The sequence below is a fragment of the Cucurbita pepo genome, chromosome LG04 (genome assembly GCF_002806865.2).
Source record: "Cucurbita pepo subsp. pepo cultivar mu-cu-16 chromosome LG04, ASM280686v2, whole genome shotgun sequence".
In the NCBI taxonomy this organism is placed as follows: Eukaryota; Viridiplantae; Streptophyta; class Magnoliopsida; order Cucurbitales; family Cucurbitaceae; genus Cucurbita; species Cucurbita pepo.
In genome coordinates this window covers 8,809,350-8,832,148 of record NC_036641.1, presented here as the reverse complement: position 1 = coordinate 8,832,148, position 22,799 = coordinate 8,809,350, and the positions used below count along the sequence as shown (strand labels likewise).

The window sequence follows — 22,799 nt, the reverse complement described above, 5'->3', positions numbered from 1 at the left end:
ACGATCCTTTGCACGCTTTGGAACCGTACCTTTAAATATTATACAGGGTTCTAATCAAACTGACCCAATCCGACTCCAAGTGTTACAAAAATTGTATTATTTGAAAATATGTAAAAGCACGATGGAGACAGAATCAAGACTTAACACATGGGGTAAGGTAAACAAATTACGTTTAATTTGTGGACCAAAACGACCTCATTTTCTTCGTCAAGAACGATAAAATTTGTGAACGTTTGAGAAACCGTTCGCTTTTAGCGTAGAACTCGTGCTTTTTTGTTATTTTAGTGAAAACCCTAAGATAACTTGAAGTGTAGAATAGCCACATTTTGCATATAATATATATAATATATATTCTTTTTGTGTGATATAGGAAAAATCAAATTAATTGATTAATTAATTTGTAAACCAATGAGAAGCTGCCATTTGGCATTTTCTTTATTGTTCTATCATTTATGAGAGAGAAGGGATCACATGGTGATGCTGCTTGTGCACATGGGTTTATAGTCATTTCATATCATACCCAATAATTACAAATTTATTAAATAAAATTATCCTTAATTTTTTAATTTATATTAAATTATCTTTTAAGAAAGAAACTTAAAGATGACCCATAATTAAATTCAATTAACACATATTATATGTTAATTTATAAGCGTTTAAGAGGGGCAAAAAGGTAATTTTGACGTCTAAATACAATTGTTAACTTGGTATTTATAAGAAACGTCATTTGCATCACGGAATTTTTATTAAGTCAGTTCTCGATATAGGAAGGGGCATTTTCGTCAAATATACCATAGAAAAAGAGGCTTCAAAGCGTTTTGTTCAAGGGGTATATAAGTTTGGAATGAGCGTGTCTTTCTCTACTAAAGGCTCGTTTTTTAGTCATTCAAAGTGAATCGAACCAAATAAAGCCTAACAAATAATTTTAAAAATCCTTAAAAACCAACCCTCAAACAAAAGCATTGCATTAACACCTAACACTTCAATATATTCAAATTAATCCAATGGAACTCTCACTTTTAGATATATTTATACGTTAATCCATAACCACCAAAGTTAAAGTATTCTTTAAATATTAAAAGGTTATTATTTGCATCGGTGTTGAACCTACTTAGCATGTGCTCATTTTTTTAATATAAAATAAGTGTTTAAACAAAAATTTACTCAAACCCATCTTAAATCGAGCCAGTCTTAAAATGGCCCTAGTCGGTCTTAAAATGACCCTTCATCTGAAAGAAGTAAAGAATCGTTCAAGTATTTTAAGGAATAACAACGACCTAAGTAGGAAAATAAATACACAAAACAAGATCAAAGTTCATATCGTTCATCGTGAATTTACACAAACTTGAGACATGTTTTGGTCACGATAATTGCATCTATAACGACGACTAAAATATAGAGATGATTGTAAGGGTGAAAGTGGTTATATCATTCATTGATATTATGAGAAAATGAAAGCATCTCTCAATCAAACTGATTTTGAAGTTGCAATTCCGTTTTGTTTCATATACATTTGTCCTAATTTTACACATAAACCTGAACTAACATTTAATTCTCTTCCTAAATCCTAACAACTAAGCATTATAATTAAGAATTGCCCAGCTATCTAGCATGTACAAGAATTATAATACACATAACTTTACATGGTAAGGAGGTCTTTAACAGAATAATTAGTAGCAAGAAACAACCTCGGTATTACCTCACAGTCGATATCGTCCTAATGTTTAGATTTTTCGGCGCGCCTAGAAAGCTCTGTGTCAGCAAAATGAAGAATCCTCCTGAGTCTCAAAACCATATCACAGTGAAACGGCAGGGCAGTTCGTCGGTCCAAGTATGCTGGGCTCACAGTCATCCATGATAAGGCATGAAGCTCTGCTATGACAGATTCGAGGATCAAATGCGTCTCGATTTCAAAGTCTCGTGATTCCACACTTGAACTCCTTCCCACTTGCTTGATAATCCCTCGGACGTTCTTTTCTTGTGCGACGTTATGTCCGTAGTAATCGATGAGACTAACCGAAAGGGCTGAAGGCCATTCCTCTTTCATGTTGCTCCGGGAATCCTTCCTCATTGAGGGTACAGCTCTTGAAATGGCAAATCCAGTGGAAAGTGGAATTGCAGACCCCTTACTGTGGAGGAGATGCGCCAGAGGTGGGGATTCGGCGGTGAGGCATGTCGGAAGCTGAAGAGGGTTCGAGGGAAGGAAACGCAGGCTAGGTGATGGGATTAGTATGTAAGAAGAAGATGTGGAACCAAGAGATTTAACCGGAGTAAAGCCTTCTACATACGACGATGACTGTACGCTGCCTTGATTTCCGCCTGCGAAAACCTTCGGTAAGTACTGAGAAAACTACTGCTGCAAAACGTAAAATGCCTTGCAGCTCAAGAAACCCAGAATATGTCAAAAAGATACCGGCTATATCACAGCTACAGCAATGTACTTTCTTAATCTACAACTGAGCAATTTCATAACAGATATAAAGCATCACAAAAGCATATTTATTGCTCATGAAGTTTCCAGAATGAAGCTAAGTTCGAGGTCGTCTAACCCAGAAATGAAAGAACGGTAAGGCTCGAGCACGTGCAACAAAGACAAGAAAAGGCAGTAATCTACAATTATGAAACAAAAAATTTACAGCAGAGAAATATCAATTGAAGTAAACGAGGCATACGTTAGGTATTGGCAACTTATCTTACCGGGCGATGGTGAATCGGCTTGCAGTAATAGCTGCAGAGAATGCTCCATTGAAATCGCGACAAAACTGATACTATGCACCCACTGAATCATTCCTCTTGAGTTGTCCACCACTGCATGACCACCCATTAGCTGCTTTCTTATGGTAGGTTGTCCAATGCTAGCTTTCATAAAGCCTGTAGATTTTGAATGCGGGCTGTATAAAGGATTTGGGGAGGAAGGAAGGTTTCTATCGTGAATCAAACTCATCTCCTGTTGTTGCAAGGAACTCCCATTACTACTTGATGATATCCCATCTGGCATGCAGCGGCGAAGTTGCAACGGCCATTTTTTCACCTCAGATCCCCATAGTGAATAAATGGCCTTCTGCCACTCTAGTCATAATAAGATGGCAAAATCCGAAACATTAGTTCCAAAACAGGTCAGAAATTTTAAATAACCTCCCCAAAAATCTAATAGAAAATTTTGTAAATCTTTAACGGATGGATATGTGAAAATAGCGTGTCGTAAAGTCATCAAGAAACAACTTGTGAGTTATTAAGTGGATGGATATGTGAAAATAGCGTGTCGTAAAGTCATCAAGAAACAACTTGTGAGTTATTAAGTGGAGATCATTTCCCAAGAGATCGCATCTGAATGAGATGATTGATGCACTTGTGAAATAAAACTTCAGAATTTCATACAAATAAGTGAACTAATGGAGTAGGAGGGTGTAATAGCCCAAGCCCACCGCTAGCAGATATTGTCCTTTTGGGCTTTCCCTTTCGGGCTTCCCCTCAAGGTTTTTAAAACGCGTCTGCTAGGGAGAGGTTTCCACACCCTTATAAAGGTTGTTTTGTTCTCTTCCCTAACCGATGTGGGATCTCACAATCCACCCTCTTCGGGGCGTCCTTGCTGGCACATCGCCTCATGTCCACCCCCTTCGGGGCTTAGCCTCCTCGCTGGCACATTGCCCAGATCTGATACCATTTGTAAGAGCCTAAGCCCACCGCTAGCAGATATTATCCCAAGGTTTTTAAAACGCGTCTGCTAGGGAGAGGTTTCCACACCCTTATAAAGGATGTTTCGTTCTCCTCCTTAACCGACGTGGGATCTCACAGAGGGTATTAGATACAAGAAGTAGAGTCTACTAAAACTGAGTCGATAAACAATTGAAGCTGAAAATAATAATGATAGAGGAATTTTACCTAGATACTCGAGTTCGTAGAATGTTCCAATTCTTGCAATAACCAAATCTCTAGGCTTGGAAACACTAGTATCAGGAGAACATGACTGAAGTATCATACAGCCTTGCTGCAGAACTTGGACAAAAATGCATTCCAGACCCTTCGTATCCTGCCTACTGCTGATCCCACCAAAGGGAAATATATGACTGTCTAATAATTCTCCTCGTGAATCTGTCCAGATGCATACTAGCCAGCGCCAGTCTTCTGTCCATCCATAGCAACAGTGTAGGCTAGGATTCTTTTGATGACCTCCAAACCCATCCATCTCAGGTCCATCTACTTGAGAGTTAGTTCCTATATCCATACCAACTGCTGAACTTACATTCGGTAAAAAGGCACCGCTGTTGTCATCGGATAATGGTTTCGAAGACTTTGCTCCTAGTGTAACAGGATTTATTGGTGAAATTCCATGGTCAAGTGAACCAGGTTCTGCCATAATAAAAAGCGGTTCAAACATGTAGCAAGAATCATCTTGAAGATAATATTCTCCAATTCTATTTGGGTCATTACTTAATGATCCAGGCCTTGTTTGCCATGAATTATCCCAGGTTCCAGACCTCAGGGTACCATCGATTTCACCCTCTCGAGGGAGTGAATGCCCAGCTATTCTAATACCAACGCAATCTTTCCACATCCCTGGAATGGAAGATGACATTGATGATAAAACTGAATGAGATCTACTGGATATTGATGATGACTGGACTACATCAGTCGATGTTCCCCGTGATATTCGACGAGCCTTGTTATAAACAGTGAAAGCTGTTTCTTTAAGAATTACAATTTCGTTTACTGATGGACTACTCACTCTGAAAATTGCATCAACTGTCACAATCTGCAATACCAATTTAGGAAGAGTAAATCCTTGAAGAACTAGAACGTTTGACGTTGATGACTCGTCAACAGCTGCTGAGCAGCTTAATGACTTTGCAACCTGACTACACAATATTGTCCTCCTATCTCTATCTGACTGGAGCGTGACAGAACCGACAGCAACAGAAGATTCAACGACAGTTTGCAATACTTCCAGAGGATCAGGAAAAGGACATATGACATAAAGTACCTAAGGTTGGCAAAAAAAAAAAAAATATGTAGGTGAGCTAAGCATATAGGAAATAATATACACTGAGCGACATGCAATGGGAAAAATAGTAGAGAAGATATTCAAATGTCATACCATGCAGGAACCATTACTGCCTTCTTTGGGATTAGCTGACATAGATGGAGAGAGTTTCAAAGCTTTCAAAGCTTTTGAAAGAGATCTAAGATAACTTGTCAAGTCCCATCCATTTGATAGAGAAAGCAAATAGTCACTAATTGAACCGACAATTGAAGCACTACTGCTATCAATTTTCATCGACTGGGGACAATCGAGTAGGACGAAACCTGAAGATAACAACTTCCCAGAATCTACATCCATTTGATTCCCTAAATTATGTGGGGTATGTGTTCCCAGCTTGCATGTCTCATACACTGGCGACAGACAAGGCCAAAAAAAAAAAAAAAAAAAATAGTAAATGACCTCTCGACGATTTGAATACAGTTAATGAGCATATGAAAAGGATTATGTTTAATCAGGATCTTTTTTCCATGAAAAGTCAACCTTCCATTGAGAAAAAAATGGAAGAATCTAAGAGACAATACTACTATTTGAACCTTTATCATTGGAAAGTAGTAACAAAAACTCTTTTTCATGCCTAACAAAAACTACAAACAATGCTACAGGTTCAAAATTTTAGTGTCTCATCAAGCTCTAATAATACACTGTATAAACCACATAAATCTTTTAATATATCATAACAGAAAAAATAAATTAGGAAATTTACTTTTCTCAAAACGTAAAGGTGAAACTTTTATCGACATAAGAACAGTATTTATCCATTGCTAAAAGAACAATCTGCAGTAGGAAAATACTTTTTTTGAAACGGTCAGTTGAAAAATACTAGGTTAATCAAGAGAATAAAATGCAGAATTAGTTATATAGTAAACCACGTTAGAAAGAGTACCCTTTCCAATCCGGTTTTATATGCATTAAGAACAACTATTACTAACCAGTTCCTAGTTGCTGGAAAAAATCGGCGGCAGCAGATGCAAGAGGATCAATATCTGGGCAAATGACGCAATAATTTATCTGCAACAGTTAATGAAAATAAAAAACCTTGCCATTAGAGGGTGCAAAGGATATTATCATTTAAACATTTATACCACATAAAGAAATATGGGCAAGAAGACAAATAGGGCCCTGCAGATTCTGCCTGTTCAGATTTCAACCAACTTACAGGTTTTTGTACAGCATAAGGCTCAAGAGGGGCCTTTTCCCAAAGTTGCAGAGAGTTGGCTGATGTCTTAAGCCAATCATCTTGGTACCTATTTACATATCATTGTTATCTTCAACCTCAGTAGATATAAATAACAGTAATTCATTTACATGAAAATACAATCATCTTGGTGTATTTGAAATTCAGCGATTGCTATCAATCAATATTGGCAGATATTGAAATTTTCTTGCTTTAGTTCATCGGTTATTTTGTTTATTAATGTTTTCTTCCTCAAACATTGACAGACATTTTTGCAAGAACACATAGCTCCATGCCTTTGTATGACAGTGGCCTTTGCAATCTATGTAAACAGTTATTTAAGTCTGGAGCTCTTGAAGTGAAAAATAAAAATTGCAAAAAATGTCATTCACAGGCTACAGACTACAGACTATAGAGTAATATTCTAATAATGTTAATTTGAATGTGCAATTATCACTTAAAGGCTATAAAGTAATATTCTATTCATGATATTAAATAGACTATGAAATTATATAAATGTTTAGTAGACAAAACGAAACAGGATATCAAGATCTCTCAAGAACTGACACAATGATTAATAATCAAATGCATACCCAACAAGGATCGCGGGTGATGGGAGAACAATAATCGTTGGTCTCAGTCGGGAAGGTAGTAGTTGCTGGTCTGATCCTGAACTGGAGATTTCTTGGTTTGATCTCCTTTGGGAAGTCTCATCCATTTTGGACCCATCCATTGTGCTACTGCCTACAGTGCCAGAAAACTGCATAATCCACTGAACTAAACATTTGAATTTTTATAAAATGTAACATCTGTACCTTTGAGACTAGACGATCCACTAGCAGAAGAATGTGAGGGGCTTATGGGCTCTCCAATATTTAGCATAACAGTACTCGAAGAATCTTTAGATTCATTTATAGTAGACTCAGCAGATAATCCATCACCTGTGCTTCCCATATCACCTAATTGACCACGACCTTTGCACCAATCAGTTACAGATAACGGACCATCCAAAGTGCCAAATGCAGATTTCAAGGCTGTTTTCATGTCGGACTGCAGCAAACTCATTACAGACGAGGCATAAACCTGGACGATAAATTTAGCATTTTATGCTCAAGCTTCATTATCAGAATATGGAAGTTACATGTCAGATAGATAATATTGGGTTGAAGGATCCATTATATTGAGAAGCCTAAATTCATGAATCAGTCACGTTTCTAAAATAGTGGCAAAAAGTCTTTAAAGCTACATCATATCTACAAGCCAGCAAGAAGGAGAAACAACACACACACAGTTAATTTAATAGTAATACTAATACTAATAGTTCAAGACTGGATGTGATAAAAATCTAAGGAAACATACAAAGCTAATTTTGTAAAATACTGATATGATAACTAAATAATATCAATAATCACGAACACTATCCCTTTTATTATCATGAAACGGAACTTTTCATTAAATTAAATAAAAGCATGAATCATATCTTTAACAAATATTTATAATAAAGTTCACATCTACCAATATAATATGGGGAATTGTGTGCATGCAATAGCATGTAGAAGGAAAATTCACTTACATCAGCAGAAAGAGGATCAACTAACTCAACGCCTGCAATGTCCAATGCATGACAAGAGGCTAAGGTTCCTCCACAGCCTGCATGAACCATAGATGGCCCACATGGAAATCCCCTCCTCCATTGTTCCTGCAAACCTAGCCAGCCATACGGACCATCACCACAATCTGCATCCAAGGCCAGGTCAACAAAAGAAGTAGCCTGCTGGACAAGTAAAGGCATGGCATCAAGGAGTTCCTGAAGTGGTGGTCTTTGCCCATAAGAGAGAACTCCATCTTCATGGAAAGAATTGTGGGGTAAGGAAGAGCCAAGTTCCATACTAGGTGAATTTGAGGGCTTTGGAACCTTGGGAACTCCAACAGACCGCCAAACACCAACAGGTGCATTGTGGTGTCCATCAAGTGTTCCCCCATCAACATCTCCGGCTATTCTCATTGGTATAGTATCTTTCTTCTTCACCTCATTCGCCATATAATCTGTAATAGTACTTGGATCACTTGACAGCTGATTTGTACCAGAAACTGTGGAACTACCAGATGACTGCAGGGTATGCCGTACTCTGCACATAGAAGCTTGGAACATTAAGCATTCAACTTCCATTGCAAGAACATGCTTCTGAGACATAAATAAACAATCAGCAGCTTCAACAGTGTCCTCATTCGTCTTCCTCTGTGCAGATTTGACCGCATTTACAGCATTGTGATTTGAGAGAGATGATGCCAGCCCATCAGATGTAGAGATGCTGTTCTTACATGCAGCTGATTTTCTTATATGTTTCTCTTTCACATTGTCAACATGTGTATAGTAGTTTTTTGCACTTAGAACATTTGATGGTTTTGAATTTGAGGAGATACCACTCTTTTCATCTGACCAATCAAAGTATGGCGAAGAAGGTGGTGTTGCACCATATATGTAGCTGTTTGTGCTTAAGTTTGAACTCTCTAGCTCCCGAGATTTAGGAATATATGGACTTCGGAATATTGATGAAGAAAACTCACTTGTAGGAGTTTCAACTGCTCCATATTCTGGAGCAAGTGTCATCAGAGCTTCATACTTGGTAATTTGATCAAACTCCCCAGAAGAAGACACTGGAGTTTGATTGGCTGTTACTGAGGACAATGCATTGTTTGTGACTTCATGATCTTTGCTTAGGACCTCATCTGTTGTTTTTGTAACAGCTGGGTTGAAGCTATCGAAGGAGGGAAACCCCACAGGCAAAAGCATCTGATCAGAAACATCCATGACCCCACCTGGACTGCTACCTACATCAGCATAGTCTGGAGCCGAAAACGAAAGAGATTGTGACTCTGCAGCTCCTGGGGGCTTCAGAAGATAATACCATGATGAGCTCCAAGAGTGTATTCACATAATCAGCAGGAATATGAAGGAAGGACAAAAAAAAAAAAAAAAAGGAANTTGAACTGAGGAAGATGGACGGCGAGAATAAACTACAATGTGCTATAAACTAATTAAACCTCCTTATAATTTTTATCAAAACTTTGGGTACTTTGTTAATAAAATAATAATGAGCTATCATCATATATCAGTGTCAATTCTAAAGAAAATGATGGTAGATCTTAATAATGCGAATAATCGTTGCAGCTAAGCACCAACTTCATTCCAATGAGAATTGTCTCTCGGAAAAAGAAACTTATAAAGGTTAATGAAGTAACTCAATGACCGCATTAACTTTAACAAACAAATCAGGAAAAAAATCAGAAACCAATCATCACCATGAACTTGAGATGCAACAATAACAACTATCATGTAGTCATACTGCGGCATAAGATTTCATAAAACACATGGAAAATACCTCCCCAAATGGTAAAACATCATTCACAAAGAAGTCTCCGAAGCTCCCAAAATGCAAAAGGAGATCTTCAATGTCATCCACGCCCCTGTCATCATCATCCCAGTCCCAAGGAGATCCAATTAGCACATTACTAACTCCTGTAATAGCGGAATTGTTGAGCTCAGTGGATGTAAACTCGGATTTGAAAGCATCCTGAATTTGAGCACCTGTACCCATTTGATCTAACGAATCTGGCATCCCTGAACGAGACCGCTTAATACCCTGACAAATAAAAAGTTCAATTAACCAGTAAATATTCTAGAGGCCCAAATTTTTCTTCAACTAGAAAATATTAGAAGATACTACCAAAAAAAAAAAAAGAAAAAAAAAAATCAAGAGTCAGTATGAGTAAAATTCTTTTGTCATTAAAAAATATATTTCATTGATTATATGCAAAATTATAAAAAAGAGAGAAAACCTTATACAAGAAATACTATGAAAGAGAGTAACAAAAAAGGCTCTCCAATTAGTCAAAAGGTCACATCAAAAGTAACAAAAATCCTCAAATGGATTCCTTCGATAGCTTCAACTCAAATGAAGTATATGAAAAAACTCAATACTCGCTATAAAAAGTAATACCAAAACAATATGGTCAAAATCCAACAGAAACGTGGTTACCAACTCATTAACAAACCAAAGAGTTTCCTACATATTACAATAGCGTAAGAATCCATTAGATAATGATTTAGCTATTTGTTCTCTGTTTTAAGAAGTCAATGCAAAGTCTTGTAATCTTATTTTAAAATCTTTCCCAATCAAGCAATTTTCAAAAACTTGTTTTCTGTTTTTTAAATTTTAAGTGTTGAAAAGAAGTTCAAAAAATCAAGAATTTAGATTAAGCAATGGACAATAATCAAGCGGAAATTGAAAAGTAAAACTGTTACCAAATAGGGCATAAGTCAGAATTGCATATACAGACGTCAGCCCAAAATTTAGGAGTTCCCATGTCAAAACACAAATCCAACTCCAGAGTTTCTAAATCATGTGTAACAACAGAAAGAACATAAATCTATTTCTAAGAACATTAATCAAGCATACCAATTTTCGGCCACTGTTTGCTGACTGGTCATTTGAAGACAATCCAGACTGCCTGCAAGATAAGGAATCAGCATCTGCTTCAAGTTCGCTGGCTCCTGTCTTGCAATCACTATCACTAGAACTACTACTTATGCTACCAATGCTGCTACTGTTACTATTGCTGCTACTATCGTAACCATGCTGTGAACGTATTTTATCAGTCTCAGTCCACAAACCTTCCATATAATCTACATTTCCACCGCTACAGAAACCACAACAACCAAAAGTGGAAAACTGAAAGGTTAGTAATAGTTTTAATCCCATCACAACTAAGATAGAGATGTGAAACTTGTTCACATGCATGAAAGTTAACACTTAAAAACTTCGCATGAAGAGACATATCATGAAAATATACCTTTGATAAGAAAACTCAAATAAACATGAATATGGGTAAATATTTTATTTATTAATGTGTATATTTCTTTAAAAACAAAGAAAATAACAAAAACAAAAAGATAACAAAAAAGCATTTAAAAAGAAAAAGAAAAGCAAACTTGTTAAGTCATTTTATTATTGTTTTGGAAGGAGATTAACTCCCCTTTCAAACGGACCACAGCTCTCCCATGCGATCCAAATAGTCTCCTTCACGAGACTCTAACCAACCACCTTTTCTCGAATAGGGAAAAGGTTCTATGGATCCACCTAAGGTTTTCAATGAAAAGAAAAGTACTTTTTTTATAATATATTTTTATTATTGTCTTTTTAACAATATCTTGGTATGAATGGTCTACTTCTATCAATTCCTACAGCTGGCTACAATACTCTTTTGTCCAATTGGAGAAGTTTGCTGGGGAGTAAAACTTCATGATAGCATATCTATATTTAAAAGAATATGGGATTGTTCGAAAATTCTGAAAGGAAATTAGGAGTTTTCTAGTTCTTATTTAGTTTAGTACGATAGATCATGACATCCTAGATAAAACATTTTGTAACTATTTTATTACATTTATCATTGATGTAAATTGCACGCCATATGCTTGGGATGTCTTGTTTCCCTTATTGTCTTTCAGTATTGTTCTTTCTTTACAAGCAAGGAAACCAGGAATAAAGAACATTACCTACCACAAAAACAAATATATCTGCATAGTATTTCTCAATCTAATAACATAAACTTCAGTCAGATGCAATGAGCTGAAATTCTTACCAATGCATGTAGAAAGAAGAACCAGGTAACGAGGGTCCTATCCAGTTTTGCAGCCAAAATCTGAAAATTTCAACATCAAAGTTAGTTGAAGAAACAAACGCCACTAAAAAAAGTCACATGAGGCTTTCTTCATTATTTCAAGTTCCTTTTTTTTTTCTTTTTTTTCTTTTTTTTTCCGAGAAGAGAAATGAAATTATTCCAAATCCCTTTTAATCCCTTTGTTTTAGAAAAATTCAAAGAGAAGCCGACGTAAACTTTAACCAAATCAATAAAAATCCTTTTGTTTATTTCATTTTAAAAAAATGCACAAAACCCGTACAAAATTTAACTGAAGAGATCGAATTCTTATCTTTTAAATTGGTAGCAATTCAAAGAAGATAAACAGTCAAGATTAGGTAACTACCTTTTCAAGGACGACCTGGCAAATGAAGTTTGCAATAACAAAACAAGCACTGCCTCGGATGGATATATAAAAGTCTTTTTATGAAAAGATAAATTGTTTGACAATCCTTTCAGATCACCAGATGTTGATACGCTTCTTATGTAATTTGAATTGGATTGCAGCGGCCTCTCACTCACTGATTTAGAGCACCCTAGGGTAACTTCAACATAGCAATTTTGCCCCTTTGATTGGCAGCCACCTTGAGAAACGTGATGGGGCAAACCCACAAATCCACACGAAGTCCTAGACTTTCCAGAACTGTTCACACAAATCAAAAAGAACAAAAATTATGACTATCAGTTCTGAAAATACAGACTGAGAAATCTGCCAAGTGAAAAGCATACCATATATAATGTAGTACCTGGAACATATTTGTTTCACAACATCACTAGCACAACATCCAGTGAACCTACCCCGGATTCCATGAGGTGAAACAATCACTGATGAAAATAAAATGATATTAAAAATTAAGTGGATGCAGAAAGAAAGATCAATATCATTATAACACAAAACTTCCCAAAAGTTTCCCATTTCCAAGCTAACCTGGAAGTCCAAGACAGGAATTATTTGCAGAATGCTTCAACAATCTTTCAATCTCTGCATTTGAGAGTGCTCGAATATGTCTAGGAAATTTTTATTAAAAAAAAAGTCAATTAGTGAACAATTTAACCTGCATAGTCAGCATTTTAAAAGTAGAAAAGGATTTACTTTGCAGATATGATGGCATGCACAAATATTGCCTCCTCAGTAGCAGAAAATATGAACTCCATTGTAGGTTGCCCTCTCCTGACCATTGGCATCCATCAGAAAAGATCATTTTCCATCAAAGAAACAAGGGTAAGAACAAAAGTAAGAAGTCATATAAACGAATATGAATATATATATATATATATATATATATGCCTTTGCATTAAAACATACTCCGGCTACAATGATCCCGCATTTAACCTTCAACTTCCAATTAAGAAAATAAACTCATGGAGAATAAATTTGACGAAATTATACCCTCCAACCACCATTTGGGTATTTTTAGTTGAAAAGGTGGACACTATTACCCCTAACTTTATACGGCTTCAATGTATCTTTTTTTCATTAATCTTGTTAAGAAAAATAAAAGTGTGCCTTTTCTCCTCTTTTCACAAGTTATACATAGTATAGGTGTCATGTATAACTGCCTCAAGAGGTAGCTGCATGTACTGGCAATTAACCAAATTTAACATCCCAGCTTTGGCAGAAACAAGGACGGGTACTATTAAGTGAAAATATCGTCGTATGCTATTAGTAAAAAAAAAATATACTGGAGTGTAACTGAAGCCATGCAGGAAGCCGAAGAACAAATTCTAGCCAACATATTATTTGATTTCCATAAATCACTTAGAAGCCGTTTGATCCTAATTAGACCTCTCAAACTCCACTGCACTTCGATCCCTAACAAACCACATTAGAAGCCGTTTGATCCTAATTAGACCTCCCAAACTCCACTGCACTTCAATCCCTAACAAACCACACAAACTAAGGAAGAAAAACCTGAATAATTAAAGAGAAACCTGAATCCACAGCATCCATATAAACGAAACATTGAAGCTGACAAGAATTAAAGAGAAACCTGAATAATTCTTCACTTTGACCATACTGATATTTTGTGAAAACATCTCCAAACCTCATGTATGAAAGTGCAGTTAAGGATCTGCCAATCCCAGGTAAGTTAGCTTTGAGTATGAATAACTAAATACCACAGCATATAAACAGCAAGTGTGTCAAAATAAATGACCTCTCAATACAGTTTCGTAATGCCTGTGAAAGGGCAGCCGCAACCTCCTCCAAATCCCCAGGAGAGGTCCACAGTCCAGATGCAACCACTGTTGTGAACACGACATGACCACAGCATGACCACAGAGGGGGTCAGAATTGTATATTAAGTCCTCTAACGGCAACAAATAATTCAAACAAAGCCCAAAAAAGCTAAATAAATACACTCCTTTTGTATCATGGAGAATGAGTTCAATAATAGTCAAGTTTGTCAATAAGTTATAAAAAGAATAAATTAATTTGAATCATCCACCGCCAAGTTCGGGTTTTTAAAACTCATAGAAAGTTGGGAATAACTTATTACATCATGGACAATGTGTTTATAAGAAGCACATACCCCTTAACTTGGAAATAGCTGCTTGAGCAGTTTCAGCAACAGAAGAATGGCGCCCAGGTAGAAAAAGCCAAAGTTTAATTTTTTCATCTGGTATAACAAATATCAAAAGTTAGACAAGGAAAATTGATTAGGCAGTTAGATGGAAAACACATATTGCACCACATTTGCATTTCTCACCAGGATTGTGCAAACCCTGAGATGGGTCCCAAGGCCCAACAAATGAGTTGGTCCAAGTGCTTAAAAATCCTTCCTTCTGTAATTGCACGTGTGATGAAAGCACCAAGAATGTGGCAGCATCGTTGTGCTCAACCTTTGCACTTATAACACCAAAAGCCTAATTTTAGTATCCTTAAAGAAGTGGAAGACCACACCAAAAAAATAAAAAACCCTAATGGTTAAACTAGGAAAGAGGTTCCCTTAGCATTAACCTTTTGTCCGGTAACGAAATCAAGTCAGATTCATTAGGCAGAAACTGGAACCATGAAATTTGATGTAGACCCCCCTACGACAAAATCACAGTAGAGAGTATTAATAGGACTACACAAATGCCATAAATTCTAGAGTTAACAATAAAACATATTTGAGGATTAGCCGAAGAGTAGTGACGCACATTGTTTTAGAAAAGGGAAGTTGTAACTGATGAATAGATTGGGCGTGAGTGCACATTCAAATCATAGCAATTGAAAAGACAGTATTCTATTCATGTACTAAAGAAATCATGAATTAGCAATGATACGTTTTTATTTGCCAAATTACTTTGATGCCACAAACGAGGAAACTAAAACAATCAAAAGGCAACAAACAGGAGACACAAGCACCCCTTTACAGCACTTAGGATGACAAACTATTGAGTGCCCGTGCTCACCCTGCCTCACCTACTGCCTAGTATCACCTTAAAAGCACTGATGCATAGTGAAGTTTCTAATGGAACACAACTCCACAATGTCCCAGCATGGACCTTCTAAAGGATTTCAATCAGCTAAATTAGCAAAAGTGTAAGATGTTTCTCTAATTTCAACCTAAGAATCACTAACACTTTAGTTTGGCTAGCGCGTCCATGTTTGACACGTGCGAGACACTTGGACACTTCAACACTTGTCAGACACATATCAAACACTAGTTAGCACGAATAGATATGTGTCAGGCGCTAGTTGTACAAAAATGAAATATAATTAAATAGACCTGCCCTTGTCGTGTCTGTGTCCTAGCTTTTTAAAAAATGTCATGTCACTATGTCCGTGTCATGTCATATCCGTGCTTCTAAAACATTAACCGCCAAGTTCATGAAAAAGAAGGCATTCTCCTCCTTCACCGAGATTGTAGATTTTCACAATATATGTCGCTTATCATGCTCAATAATAGGAGAAAATGTGCAAAACACCAAGAAGTATCCAAGTTTCCATTATGGGAACAAACATAAAGAGCAATTCAACGCAGAAACATAACAGAATTAAAGCATACGAGATACGACCACCATGCATATACATTGGGGATAGATCTAAATAGAATAGGCCCAGGAACCTACAATTTTGAAAATATTCGTCCACATCACTTCAGCGATCTAAAAGTCTCCCACAAAGATACCAGTTTCCAACCAATCAAACTGCCTTTGCTAGAAAACAACTACCGCGTCCATTTGCTGACCTGCAAGGATCCAGAAGCACCAACATATGAATAAGCAAAACAAAGCCCTACGAACAGGTGATCATTACCACCAACGACCAACTATCAGTCAAATGAGTAGCAAACTAAAGTTTCCGCATCCCCCATATCAAAAACTCAATAGAAACCTTTGTTTCCTCATTCAAATCACGTCTCATGAGCCTAATTCGAAAAATTACTGAAACGAGAACAAACCCACGAAAACTGAATCCAATTCAAACATATACAAAGAAAATGCGCAACCCTAGCTACCCATTAAGCAAAAGAAGCTACCCAAAATTGAGAAAATCAGAAAAAGGATGGAACGAATTCAAACGGAAAGAAAGTGTTCGTATATCCCCTCGAAAATTTCAACCCTCGGAAATTCAGCCATTACCCAGAGGGAAAAGTGAAGTGCAGCATCAGAAGGTAATGAATGAAATAGAATTCGAAATCATACCATTCGAGTTATCGGTGTCGTGGGGGTGGAACAGGCGATTTGGAAGCGTACGCACAGCTTATTGTTCTTCAGTGGGAAAGTCCAAAAGCTTCGATTCGCTCGTTTTCTTCGACACATTAAGCCTCAGAAACTAAACATTATAAATTTTGTTGAAAAATTGTGGGGGGAAATTCTTAATCCGCCGTTTATTTTCACGAACATTTGGTTTGGTGTTAGTATTCCAATTTACAATACCTAATATCTTCAAATTAACAATCTCTTTCGACTTACTATAATTTGTTTTTATTAGGACATTTTTGGATTAAACATTTTTTTTATTTTAAACCCTTTTGGTAAAATAACTAATTTAATCCAAACATAAATTTTTAAAAATTACCTTCCTTAATTTGAAAATAAATAATCAATATATGTATTTATAATTGAAAATATGTATTTTTTTAAAAATTAACGATAAATTAGATTTGATTCCGTTCAATCAAATTTAGTTTAAAAGAATCTATGGACCAACTCAATTCATAAAAAATTTTGAGTAATTGAATTTTTTTTAATACTCCTAATTCGTTCAAAATTGTTATTTATATTTAATATATATAAAATTATATTTCAAATTTTGAATTTTATATTTAATACAACTATTAATTAAAAAAATTTATGTTTAAACTTATTGTTATCATAAGCTTGAGATTTAAGACGAACATTTTAGTTTATTTGAATGAATTTTTTGAGATTTAAGACGAACATTTTAGTTTATTTGAATGAATTTTTTGGTATTAAGACTACTATGGGTACGTAAGAAAATTATAAAAGATTATTAGGAATCAAACGATTTTGAGTCAATACTGGACCCAAGAGAAAAGTTACTAGATCGATAAGCCTAAGAGCTCATCTGGGTCTAGGTTGAGCACCGGTGAACATGCACTTTGCACACCCACGACCTAATAAGTCTTGAGAGGAGCCTAGAACTAACTCACTCTTAATCTTGTTCCAAAGCACGAGGAAGGAAGCACTACGTCAACCTTCATGTAAATAGATTACGATAACGTCGTCGAAGTGGTATAAAACCTCGTTCTCTGAGCCCAAAGCTTAGTGCTCTTTTAAGTCTGACTTAAACATAGGAAAGTGTGTGACGAGCAGTATAGTATACGATTTACATATTTATTTATTTTGCAAGTCAGCAATTTTCCTCAAATTACAAATTTCGTTTTTTTAACATGTCAATGTACTATCGAGTTTGCTCGAACGCGTGGGTAAACATTCAATATTACTAAGATGTCCCTTGAGCGTGGGATTTAAGGTTAGAGGTCTCAACTTTTGATCTAGCTTACCCCGTGAAGATGGTAGGGAGCTTGAAAGCGTGTTTAAAAAGATAAACAACACCATATTCATCTCATACATGGCCCTCGACCTAAAACCATGTAGGTTCGCAGTTGTCTCGAGGTGGTCACAAAGGCCTTATTGAAACAACCTTGTCCTCAATCAAACCGGTTAAATATGTTTGGCGAGAATAAATCAACAAGTCAAGCAATGAGATTTTATAGAAGAATGTGAAGTTTGATAAAGGTCATAATTTTCTCTACTAGACTACAAACACAAGTAATAAACAGTGAGAAAAACGTTAATCTAAATTTATGAAAAATAGATGAGATTGTTTGAAATTTTACCGAAAGAAGAAAATGTGTGATTGATCAAGCTAACCTGCACCGGTAGGTACGGCTCAACACAATGAACCAAGTTTGCACCGGTAGGTACGGCTCAACACAATGAACCAAGTTTGTTCGTTCTACTTAGATTCGTACATGAACATAGACTATTACCATCGATTAATACTCACGCTCAACGTGATTCGATTTCCTCCCACCTCAAATTTGTTGAACACAAATAAAAATAGTACTAAAAAATGTTAACTTTCATTGTGCCAAGTAAAACATGGTCTTGTCCCTCTCATAGCATACAAACTATAAGGTATCATAACAAAGAAGCATTTATTGGAAGCTCAACAACAATTCAATAGTGTTCCCAAAGAAGCATTCTTAGCAGTTGCATGATTGTTGGGGTTGCATACCTCTTGATAAACCAAATAATTTTGTACCTTCTTGTTCTACAGCAGGACTGCTCATCCGCTCAAGCTAGCAAAAAAAAAAACGAAATGGCTCGACGACCTATCTAACCGTGCTCATCATCGGAATCTTACGACTACCCCTTTGCCCTGCAGAGGAGAAAGATGGTGTGAAAAAGGATTGTTTAAATGATTTTCTACAATATTCAATGCTTCTTCTCCATCAAACATTCATAGATGACAAGAGGGCATACCTCTCAATATAAGAGTCGTCCTCTGTATTAATCACTACAACATCTCCGACAACGACGTGTGGTGGTACCTGAAAAATATATGCAGAGCACGTCCTTATAGCGCTCGAAATTACATCAGTAACTGTGGCAGAAGAGAACTTGAACTAGGCTAACTATACAGAGCAACAGAGGATAGCTAAAAATATATGAGGAAGGGACTGCCTCAATGATTAAGCCAATACTGCCTCAATTACCAGAGTTATAAACAATGCCTCTCTACCAATATACAAATTGCGTATTCATTACACAGAATGAATACACAGAAACGTATATATAGATGTCGTTCACAGAAGCATACAAATGTATATACGCATGCCCATGTATGGCACGATAACTCAAATAACAGATTGTGGCAATGAGAAAGGAGAAGTCCATATGGCAATGCTTCTCGGATATGAACGCATACACGAGAGAGAGGAAGAGAGTTCTAAATCGTTGCAGGTAATGTATTGGGAGGCTCATCAAGGTTAAAAAAGTAGAGCATGAAAACAGATTAAAAATACAGGCAAGGCTAAAAATAAAAGTCCCCCAGGGAGGTTATGTAGCACTATATAAATGAAGCACCAAACCTACTTTTAATGTCATGCCATTGTCCAGCACTGCCTTCTTTTCCCTGAATCAGATAAAGTCATTAGAATGTAGAGTTTATGATCGAGCTAAAAATGTTTTTTCTAGCACAAGAACATTGTAGAAATTTTTTCATAAATTATGAGACATGAAAAACTTAAGAGAAATTAGGAAAAATGATAGACAGACAATCCATTTCTCTAAAGCTTTCAAAAATTAAATTCCTCTTCACTTCCTTGAATTCCTATTTTGAACGAAAAGTGCAGTGTACTTTAGCCAAGATAATATAGTGAAAACAATTGCAACTTAAAGTCGCATGGTCTCAATTTCATTTGTTACGCACGTTCAAAGTAGAAGGAACATTTTTTTTATAAGAAACCTCCAGAATAGAAAGTTAAAGGACATACTTGGGAGTAGCTGCAATTCCCTTCATAGGTGGTTGGGCTTCCTTCACAACACACGTCACTCGTTTTGGAACCGATGCAGATAAGGGAGTATCATTGAAAAGTTGAACCATAACTTTCATGTCATCTATTTTTCACGTTTATCAAGGGTTAGTTCCTAGAATAAACAAACAGAAGTTGATTATGAATGATGGCACATAACAAAGTAAATATGGATCGACAATTTGTGGCATACATAAGCATAATTATCATCATTGTTATCATCATTATATTACACGATAGAATATTCGAGAAACATTTTTAGAGAAGCTTTCGCACAGTAGGAAGAGAGATGAGACTTTAATCACAAAGATTTAATCATGCTGGATAATACATGAGTCAAGTAACGAATCGAATATAATTTGTAATGCTTATGCACGTCATTTTAATCACCTTGTAGATACATGGCAGCTTTGCCAAACAATTCCTCGGGGACTTCCAGTTGCTCATACGTATCAGGGCTGATGTACCATTAACAGAACAAATTTTCAGTAAATCTCATTCTATTATACTTTCCAGTAAAGTTCACCACAAAAAAATATTGAAGAGCTTGTAGTGGGAGAATAGTGGAACTCACTCCATTAATAAAATTTTGGCATCCCGATCTCTACACATAAATATATATGCTTTCTCCTGCACAAAAACCCCTGCAACAGTTCATTAGTCACAAGATATGATGGTAACTCTTTAAATGGAAGGATTGGCAATGCCTAAGACTATTCCTAACATTTAGGCACAAAAAATGTAGTATTATGTCATAGACATGGATGAAAAAAAGATTATGATAGAAGACATTGTATAACGAGATAACAAAATGTCAATGTGTAAATATTTTAAGGGTACAAATCAGATCAATGCATACATCATCGAAAGACCATCTACTAATAATTAGAGGCATCCCAACAAAAATGTTGAGCAGTTTATCCCATGCTTCTTAATAGAGACCAACATCCTCAACTAGGTGTAATAGGATTTCATTTGCGACAAGATTTTCATAATGCAAGGTTTATCGGATGCATAAGAAGGGTATCTAGAAGGAACAGTGCGTAACTGTCAACAGATTCATCTGTGGCCAACCGTTGAGTTACTTTGTTTCCACTCTCAACATCACGAAGTTCAACCTGGATAAAGTAGAGGTTAACGTTACATTAGCAAGGAAAAACACCTATATATATGTGAGATAGAGAGAGAGAGATAATAAGATTTATTATAAAGTAGTCCGTCGAAGAGACGCAGAAGAGTAAGAGTGAGGATGATACATTCTCCCAATCCGAAAAATTATGAAAAACAACGTTGCAAATAAACGCTGGAAAACCAATAACGTCCCACAAAGAAAGTTACATATTTCTCTCAAACCTTCAAGATTGTAATAGTCTGAGGAAACCTTATCTCATAACACTATGGGGTTCTATGCATAAGTATTTTCTGCAGAGGCTCTTAGGGAACACCAGAAGATGCCTAAGAGGAAAAGCCACAGCACGTAGGAAATGGCGAAAACCCACCACAGAAAATATTCAAAGATAACTTTACACCTTAGTTAGTAGGAATATTTTGAATTTTTAGGACACTATAAAGGGTCTCGACCCCAATGAGAGTGTTTAAGAGAGAACTTGAAGCAATTGGAAGATCTTTTTAAAATTTCCCCTACCCAAAGCTATTGCTTATCAGTTATCCCAAAAAACACGTCCAAGGAAAAATTCAATTAAACTCAAAACATAGAAACTTTAAAGTTCAGAAATGAACCTTGATCGTGGCTTTCCCTCTTCCTTCATGTGAATGGTCGACTTTTGTAACCTATACCAGGAGGCATAACCAAGCAACAAGCATCGCATAAGATATCACTGCTATGCTATTTTGATCATATCAATAAGATGTAAAGACAACAAAGCATACCTGGTAAATACGTTCTGGGAGAGAAGAATTCAGGCAACAAAATCAAAGTCATTCTATCAGTAGATGCATACATATAACGAGATACAGAGAGAAACAATTGCTTTATCAGCCAACAGGCAGTACGCAATCAAATATCAACACAGAGAGACAGTAACCTTTCCGTTCAATGATATTTCCCACTCTCACCTGCAATCATAATCAGCAACCACTAGAAAGTAAGACATCTCAAACGACAAAGCTCAAGAAAAATTAAATCACTAAACCAAGCTACATGTAAACACGAAGAATACGGGGAAATCACGGAGTATAAGAAACAAGCTTACATCGGAACCGTGCACTTTGAATCCACGGCGCTGAATGACGGACCATAGAGACCCAAGCGAGTGGCAGCGGCCATCCACGGAGGCGGGCCGAGGTAGTGGAGAAGAGATTAAATCCAATAAAGAGGAAGAAGAAGCGGTAATTGGCGCAGCAAGGGATCTGAACGATGAAGAAATTGTAGATGAAGGAAGATGAGGGGTCCGAGAGATCCCCTTGCGCAGGAGAAGAGCTCGCATCATGTTGCAAAGCAAAATCCAGTAGCTAGGTGGCGAAACTAAAGCTCCATTTCCATGGGCAGCGTGGGGATTTTGCAGGGATGATAGTGATCTTCTTCCAGATTCCAGCTCCAAACAAAAACCTCGTTTATTTATAATGGGCTATAATTTGGCGGCCTAGGTTTATTTATAATGGCTAAATTATTTGATTGAATTACATTTTTTCGATTTATATTGTGTTAAATTTTTTGAAAAGTAGGTTCCGTTTTTTTTCAGTTTTTTCAGTTGCCAATTGCATGCCAATGTTCGATAACTGAACCGTAAAATAAAACCACCGACAACTTAACCTAAGTCAACCTCAAAATAAAACATTAAGTGTTGGGTTGTAAACTCTATTGAGGTTGTTCGAGTCACCAACTCAACCAACCTAAAATTTCAAATTCATGAAGTTGGGTTGTAAACTC

General features: G+C 36.4%; 2 protein-coding genes across 2 annotated transcripts; both read right to left on the bottom strand.

Annotated features, from left to right (window-relative positions):
* Positions 1-1,408: 1,408 nt before the first annotated feature.
* On the bottom strand, positions 1,409-16,744 carry LOC111792590 (mediator of RNA polymerase II transcription subunit 13). The gene is made up of 23 exons (XM_023674102.1): positions 16,548-16,744; positions 15,972-16,090; positions 14,875-14,948; positions 14,624-14,763; positions 14,447-14,533; positions 14,072-14,159; positions 13,907-13,987; positions 13,009-13,086; positions 12,844-12,923; positions 12,662-12,740; positions 12,262-12,558; positions 11,859-11,918; positions 10,676-10,916; positions 9,599-9,859; positions 7,789-9,108; positions 7,031-7,298; positions 6,809-6,959; positions 6,198-6,285; positions 5,971-6,049; positions 5,096-5,391; positions 3,883-4,981; positions 2,698-3,069; positions 1,409-2,319 (listed from the first exon to the last, which is right to left on the bottom strand). Exons 2-23 carry the CDS (start codon positions 15,993-15,995, stop codon positions 1,718-1,720), a joined length of 5,865 nt encoding a protein of 1,954 aa, XP_023529870.1. The 5' UTR covers positions 15,996-16,090; positions 16,548-16,744; the 3' UTR covers positions 1,409-1,717.
* Positions 16,745-18,432: 1,688 nt separating this feature from the next.
* LOC111792589 (elongation factor P) lies at positions 18,433-22,494 on the bottom strand. The gene is made up of 11 exons (XM_023674101.1): positions 22,123-22,494; positions 21,955-21,985; positions 21,800-21,813; positions 21,650-21,700; positions 20,958-21,027; positions 20,484-20,553; positions 20,300-20,367; positions 19,871-19,994; positions 19,470-19,509; positions 18,858-18,925; positions 18,433-18,753 (listed from the first exon to the last, which is right to left on the bottom strand). The coding sequence occupies exons 1-11, from the start codon at positions 22,357-22,359 to the stop codon at positions 18,741-18,743; spliced, it is 786 nt and encodes a 261-aa protein (XP_023529869.1). The 5' UTR covers positions 22,360-22,494; the 3' UTR covers positions 18,433-18,740.
* Between the last annotated feature and the right edge of the window lie 305 nt (positions 22,495-22,799).

Bases quoted from the DNA above. Each gene is read 5' to 3' on its own strand.
- LOC111792590 (XM_023674102.1), bottom strand. From the start codon at position 15,995: ATGTGGACGAATATTTTCAAAATT. The intron at 12,559-12,661 runs GTACTACATTAT...TTGTGTGAACAG, and splicing joins GTGAAACAAATATGTTCCAG to TTCTGGAAAGTCTAGGACTT. The intron at 6,286-6,808 runs GTATGCATTTGA...ATATGTAAATAG, and splicing joins TCACCCGCGATCCTTGTTGG to GTACCAAGATGATTGGCTTA.
- LOC111792589 (XM_023674101.1), bottom strand. From the start codon at position 22,359: ATGATGCGAGCTCTTCTCCTGCGCAAGGGGATCTCTCGGACCCCTCAT. The intron at 19,510-19,870 runs GTATGTCCTTTA...TATCTGATTCAG, and splicing joins GGAATTGCAGCTACTCCCAA to GGAAAAGAAGGCAGTGCTGG. The intron at 18,926-19,469 runs GTAGGTTTGGTG...TATATTTTTCAG, and splicing joins ACAATGGCATGACATTAAAA to GTACCACCACACGTCGTTGT.